The sequence below is a fragment of the Trachurus japonicus genome, chromosome 16, assembly GCF_045865225.1.
Source record: "Trachurus japonicus isolate A0001 chromosome 16, Traja_1.0".
NCBI lineage: Eukaryota > Metazoa > Chordata > Actinopteri > Carangiformes > Carangidae > Trachurus > Trachurus japonicus.
Genome location: NC_140922.1, coordinates 18827744 through 18835174, shown reverse-complemented (window position 1 = coordinate 18835174; position 7431 = coordinate 18827744). Strand labels below are relative to the sequence as shown.

Here is a 7431-nt window from a genome sequence, read left to right as displayed (position 1 = left end):
CACACTTTGCTGCTTCAGATTGATTCAGGCTGAATCCATTAATCAAATTTCCTCTCCTCATTTCCAGATCGCCAGACCTCCAATGAGCAGTATCAGATCATCGAAAAGCACTGATCCAATTATTTGATACTAAATGATTTAATTAATAATGCTCAGTTATTTACTTTACTGCAATGTTTGGAATCATAAATAATGTAACTCTAAAATTAACACGTAAGGAATTCACAAAAGTAAATAAAAACATGAAAATATAAAGAGTCACAATGAAAGACACTCAAACTTTCTTTTAACCTTTATTGTACATTGATAACTGTAGGGAACTAGTACAAGACTTGATGTTTTAGCTTTCCTCATTCATCAGTTACAGTTTAAAGCAACATTTAGGGTAGGAGGATTTTGTAAAATTCTGTCATATGTCCAAGTCCCAAGTAAATTTGGATTTTCTGGTATTTTAATAATTGTATTTGCTCAGTTGTATTGGTTCAATTATATTTTACACAATATTTAAGAAGAACAGTAATACTAAGGACATACAAAAATAAGCATATGTTAATGGAGACAACTATAAGGGAAAAGACTTAAGGCATTGTTTATTTACTCTAATTAGGATCAGATTACATTGTTCTCTCTGGAGAATGCCTGAGGACATTTCAGACCCATAATATAAATAGCTATCTTCTTTTTAAGCCACCACCACCACCACCACATGAAGGCCCTGCTTTTGGCAGGCTTTTTTCCGCAGTAAAACCTAGTGTCTAAAATAGAGGAATAAAGTGCCAAAAATCTTAAAAACATGTCCTCAGTATTGGCCAAGGTCCTGTTTGGTCTGATGTAATGTGAGTTTTCTCATAGCTCTTCACTGCTCCTCTACCAAAGAGCACAAGGCGTGTGTTGTTTGGAAATTTCAAAATAAAGGATCTTTGGTTAGAGACAGACCAGACATCTCAGCACCTCAGTAAATGAGTTGAGTAAATGATTCAACAACTTTATCACTGTGCTGTAGGCCAGTAAAAAAGACTGAGGTTCCTTTATTCTTATAGGAACTGATATATTATGAGACGTGCGATAATGAGTTTTCTTTTTTCATGTTTAAAACACAATTGATAGTCTTTAAACATCAGTGTTTATTTTCAAATGTTCATGTTCAATGTTTAATTTTTCCTTATTTTCTCTGCAGTCATATGGCATTAAACCTTCAGCTGACAGACAGGCAACACAAATACAAATCCACAGCCAATAAGGGGTATTGGCTGTGGATTTGTATTTGTGTTGCCTGTCTGTCAGCTGAAGGTTTAATGTTTTGTTTTAAAACCCGATTTTGACATCTGATTTTTAGATGAGTTTGTATATTATTCAAAGTGGATGTTCCTTGCATGAGCATATTCACATGCCCCACCAAACCAAACTTGACAATGAAGAAAAGATTTTATTCAAATGTCTTTGGTAGTGCAATCGTTTGCGTATTTGCTGAGTGGTGTGAAACCATTTCTGCTTCTGTCCTTTCCAACGTCACTATGTGGGTGTGTTTCACAACACATTTCAGGCTATTGAAATTCATGTGGAACTCCTTTTATCATTTCCTTTTGACTTCTTACACCCCAAAGCAATTACAAATGGCCAGTGAGTCAGAGAAAGAGGGACCAGGAGAAGGTGTCTGATTATCTGTGTGCTCTAGAGAAAGAATGAGCCTGACCACTGTTGTTTTTAATGTGTTCCTATCCAACTTTCCATGGTGGCCTTTTATCTGTTACATGTTTACATTCCAAGCTTTTGCAAACAGTCATATATGGAAAGTTGTACATCTCCTACATTCTGTACAACCTACAGAAGCCTACGTGACCTACTTTCCATACATAGATAGCTGATCGGCACAGCCCCCTTCACATGTTGCTTTGGGGTGTGTCCTTCCATGGCCTTTAGCTGAGAGGACTGGCTGACACACTGTGTTGTGCAACTCTTTTAAAACCCAGCCTTAATACAAGGTAAGGAACACTGGCCATGGACTCTGATCTTAGTTAATCAGTCATAGTTGTTTTTGAATCCTTCAAAACTGGACCAGCAGACTCCTATAAAACCTACTAGAAGACTTTACAACACAAAAACTACTGATAATGTCCATAAAGCCATGAGAGTTAAGTAAGTTGCTTCTGTAAAAAAAAAAAAAAAAGAAGAAGGAGAAGGAGAAAACACTTACATAAAATAATAATAATGATGTGGAGTGGACAAACAACAACTCCAGAGAAATGACACAAAAGTAAAAGGACAGGTTAAACATAATTGAAACAGGTTCAGCCTATCTCCAGAGTGAAAGGTAATAATTATTTTTAACATTACCACCCAAGCTTTTGTTCTTCTTAGTAACCCCATACATCTGCTCTCAAGGACGCAGGAGTCCCCTGTAAACCATGAGGTGTTGTAGCACTAGGTTAACTCAACAAAACATCGGGGGAAGGAAGGTTCCCACTCAATTACACTCAGCTCAGCCACATGTTGGTACAGATTTATAACTACAGTAAATTTATTTTACTTTACTAGCCTATGTATTTACTCTGAGTTGGATCTTTGTATCACACTGAATGGCACAGATGTGTAAGTAATATTATTGATTTGAAAATTGATCTAATGTCAGGAAAAGAAGTCTACCTTTTTCTATTTAAATGTCACTATTCTTCCAACAGTAGGCAAATGATACAAGGGCCAAACAGTGGGGATGGGGAGTAGTAAGCAACACACCACAATTTTAAAATAGCTAAAATTAAAAGCATGTATTAAAAATCTTACTGATATAAAAGTAGGCTATAGATATATAGACAGCAAATTTAGTAACGATAAGACAGTTTAGTAGGCCTAAGTAGCTATTGTTACAATAGGCTACAAATCTGAGACAAAGTTAGTTCATTACTACTAAGAGGAACTAGCTGCCAACTCTTAGGCATCTAAACAATGTTGTAAATGGACACGTATAGCCTACTCAAGTAAAATACAAAATAAGCACCTCACATTGTAGCTACACTACAGCTTCACTCATTACATAACTTGGGTGAAACTAGCTAGTTATCCTAAATTAGTGGGGTTAAATCACCAGCTTTAGTAAAAAGGTTTTGATTTAGCTATGACGACAGAGGCTGTGGGGGATGGGCGGCTTACAGACGAGCTGTTAACATTACAGCCTGTTGCAGCTGTTTCAACCATAAAGTTCAACCCAGAAAACAGGTTTCATTTGCGGTAATAGTAAGTATGCCATGAAAAACCCGTTCCCTCGTCCTCAAAAAAGTCCGAGGACTTCAATACTTTTGAATTACGGACTTGTTTACCTGTAATTTCAAAGAGGAATTTCATTACATAACACCAACCTACCTTTAATGTTAATATAAACCTTAATACTGTGTCTTATGTAACGTTAGCGTATTTTCCCATGTACCATTATTTGGAAATTGTTGGTTTTCGCCGATCGAAAGTGGTTGTTTTCTTTCAATATCTCACTTCTCTCGGTCAGTACACACAGCCCAACAAAGGACAGGAGCGGTGGGTTGGCGATTGACGTCACTCGTCTGGCAACAAGCGTGACTGCGTCTGCCTGTCTCGTCGCTGATTGGTCGTTCGGTTCGAACTCGGCATGTGATTGGTGCGCTCTCCGCTAGAAGCAGCTACATATCTGCGCTGTAGATTCCATTTTGTTGCAATCGAGAGGAGTCGGGAGAGAGAAGTGGCGTTTGTTTGCGGCCACTGTGACCACCACATAACACCCGAGGGTGACGGATTTGTAGGAAATATAGCTTGCTGTACTTCCTACAGAGTCCGCAGGGAGATTTCCAGAGGCTATTGTCATATATTTCTTCTGACGAAAGGCTTCAACAACCGAGCCTGAAGAAGTCGGTAAGTGAAGCCGTTTTTGCCTCGTCGCCATATTGAGCACTCTTTCTTTGTTTTGGTTTCGTGCCAAAAGTAGAGTGACCCAGATAGTGTAACAGTAATTTATTTAACCAGTAGCAGTAATCAGTAGAAATCGTTCGAAGCGGTTAAAATCAATTCGGTTTATGTACTAAAAAATGTCGGCTAAGCCTTTTGGTCAGGACAAAGGGACTGCAGTTAAGCCTAGCTTGAAGCGCAAGTACAAGTGGGAAAACGTCACTGTTTGCTTATGCAACGTATTGTTATGATACTTGCCAGCAGTTATACTCTTATATGCTGATATTGCTCATGCGAGAAGACATTTAGCAGGTATTTTGCCACGTATTGATGTATTTTTGTTGGACAGGATGTGATGACGCACTCGAAAATACGCCACCCCGCCTCGCAGAGAAAATAAACGCTCTCACTCGACGGAATAACACAAAATATTGCGGACAGCGATGATTTGTGGTGTGTACTTTGCATAGTGCAGCTCTAACTGATATTTCCATCTTCAACCCGATAGGTCTAAGGCTTCTTGTAGCTTCGTGTGCCGAGGTGAATTGATGTTCAGCTCGGCTTCACGTGAAAACAACGCTCATTGGCACATGAAAACTTCAGACCTTGCTGGACATAAAAGTGCAGCGAGAAGTAGAGAGAAAACTACTTCGAGGACCTGGGGCCCGATTGGAGGCGAAAGATTGAAGAGAGATATCGGCTTCATCAACTTTCTGACAACAAAGAGGTGAGCAGTTGTTTTGCTCCGGGCTCTGTGTGTGGGGGAGGGGCGACGCAGGACTGTCTGGTGTTCCCGCACGTAGCCCCCTGTGCTTGTTTTCATTCAAGCGGTGCAAGTGTACACGTAGTATGCGTACAGTCAAGGCAGAAGCCTTTTTGTTAAATTTATGCAGATATAATATAATAATACTTTATTAAGGACACAATCCAGAGGTCCATAGGGACTAAACAGCATATCATTTCAGTGCATGTATCATAATTAATGCCGAGGTTTGCAGTGTGTTAATTAATATTTTCTTGTAGGTGACACCTAGTGCAAAAGCAGTATGGGAGGTGGAGAGAGGTACAACATTCCAGTTTCCCACCCCGAGCGCCCTTTGCCTAAGAAGAACCATCAACTTGGCCGGGCTAAGCAGAGAAGCCGTGACCAGAATGCAGCAGCAGTATCTGCAGGAGGGGCAGTGGGCCTTCACCATCATGGCCACCGCCGGAGTGACAAGGGCACAGCCTACCACAGGTCTCCAGAGGCGCGGCAGGCCGCGTCTGCAGAGAAAAATGCTTCTGTCCGTTTTGCCACCAACTATGATCAGAACTGGGAGGGTGCAGTGTCTCACCTCAACACGCTCCTGGCAACCCAGGGAAGTCCAAGCTACGCGGGGCCCAAGTTCAGTGAGCCACCCTCACCCAGCGTTTTGCCCAAACCCCCTAGTCACTGGGTGTCCTTCCCAATAGGCTCCTGTGACAACCGGGAGATGATGGCCTTCCAGCTCAAAAGCCTACTTAAAGTGCAGGCCTGAGAGGGATACCCACACTTGATAGTTAAAAAAACAAAGCCAATGCATGAACTGGGACTCTGTTGAAGGCACCCACCCACCAGGAACACCGCAGTGCTGTAATACTTTTAGCTGTTTTTTAAGATTGACTACCTTAAAGGTTAGGAGGCATTTGCAGCAATGTTTTGCTTCTGATGTTTACACCCTTTTTAAACCAATATTTGGAAATATTACAGCCCTGCAGCCTTGTTGGTCGGTGATGCCTTTAGCGGAGTCTGTGACGAATGAGAAACTGGATATCCTTTGTACTTTTTGTTTTGTTCTTTTTAAATGTTGGCTGTTAAAGCAGATGAGTGTATTTTCTTTTCCAAACAAGGTTTATAGAATAGGCCAGGTAAGATCCAATCCGTTTTACAGTCCATTTCTCTGGACAGACTAGCTTTTTATTTACATACATTTTATGGCAATCCTTTTGGGAGTCCCTTCTGAAGCTTCAGGTGCTAAAGCAAACTCACCTTTGTAGCATTTAATGACAAGAGCCCATCACTTTTTCTTATGTTTTTGTTCCTTGTTTGGGTCAGAAAAGACATTCAACTGCAATTCTGCAGGGAAAAAACGAACTTACTGTAGATGATAAGCTGTAGTCAGTAAGTACAGGTCAAAGTATAACCTCAAAGTGAAGGGTAAAAAGAGACCATGGCACACGGGCCTTGGCATGTCAACTCCTGTACCTTTTTTATTGCGCTGTGCGCACATGCACTATAGGAGTCGATCGTGTCCAAGACCCATAACACTCTATCATAGCATTATTTTGTACAAGTCCTTTTTGTTGTGGTTTAAAAACATGTATGAAGTGCTGTGTGTAACCAAAGCAATGTTTTTGCGGTAATTTTTTTCCTTTCTCTAGACATCATCTATGCGTGGTTGGCTTTGGCATTGTCACTTGGACCTTGTCAGCCAAAGTGGTGAATGGGTTGGAGTCCCCCGGGCTAACTTCTTAACTAGTCATCTGTTCCAATCAGCACTGTTATTGCTCCATAGTCTCTGCCTATTCAGGATAGTGCTGCAGCTTGAACATGCGGAAGAGGGCCAGGTTTAGATGTGGGACTATTGAGTTTCACTCTCTGAATCACATGATATGGTCCTGTTGGCTGCATGCATTTGAAAGCAAAGGTAAGGCAGAGCTTAAGATAGTTTCTGAAGTGAAGTGGCCCTTGGGACTCCACATGGGGCAGGAGGCTGGTGTTTGTGTTTACAAAATAGGTCTGTTTGACCACCCCATAATCAACAGGCACCTGCTGCCTCTTGTTTACCCTCTTGCACTGCAATCTTTTGTTTTCATAAGTTACAGGCCAAGATGCTATTGAACTGATGGAGGCGTAAATGACTATCTCCCTATGGATTCTCTATTTTTGTGATTCAATCCTCTATTGAGGCTCTATTTGCTTTCCCTTTGCAGAATTGGAGCTGTTTATTGCCAGCCTAAAGATGACAAAACAAAGTATAAGCTTGTGAGTTCAAGAGCCATGTAAATAATGAAATGTATAAAGTACTTGTAGCATATGTACATTTGCAGACCAAGTTTGAGGCCTGCCTGACAAAAGTATTTTTAGTAATAACACTGAATGTATAAGACATGCTAAGGACATGTCTTGACTTCAATACTGAATATTTTTGTTAAAAAAATCTGCCTAAAGCATTTGTCAGTACCCTGCACTGTTATCTTTCCAGAGATCTTGCACATGTTTTTTATTGTTTTGTATTATGCAGTGTAGGGTGAAAGATGCTAAGTGCAAAAGACTGCAACAAATATCAATTGGATTTTAGGAGACTTGCATATGTATGAGTTTGAGTTCTGAATGTGCTTACAGTATGTAAGCCTGATGCTTTTAATCTTGAGTTGACCTGTTTGTGCCTGAGTTGAACCCCACGACAAAAACAATTTTCATCATGTGGCACTGCCACAAATTGACCAAATGTTTTTTTTATCAGAACCACTTTCATTTCTCAGCTGTTCTTCCGCCAGCTG

At 40.5% G+C, this 7431-nt stretch overlaps 1 protein-coding gene across 1 annotated transcript; it reads left to right on the top strand.

Annotated features, from left to right (window-relative positions):
• The first annotated feature begins 3679 nt into the window (after positions 1-3679).
• pnrc2 (proline-rich nuclear receptor coactivator 2) lies at positions 3680-5461 on the top strand. Its single transcript, XM_085802374.1, has 3 exons — positions 3680-3876; positions 4418-4636; positions 4933-5461. The coding sequence occupies exon 3, from the start codon at positions 4956-4958 to the stop codon at positions 5424-5426; it is 471 nt and encodes a 156-aa protein (XP_085658500.1). The 5' UTR covers positions 3680-3876; positions 4418-4636; positions 4933-4955; the 3' UTR covers positions 5427-5461.
• Positions 5462-7431: the final 1970 nt, after the last annotated feature.

Bases quoted from the DNA above. Each gene is read 5' to 3' on its own strand.
- pnrc2 (XM_085802374.1), top strand. From the start codon at position 4,956: ATGGGAGGTGGAGAGAGGTACAACATTCCAGTTTCCCACCCCGAGCGC.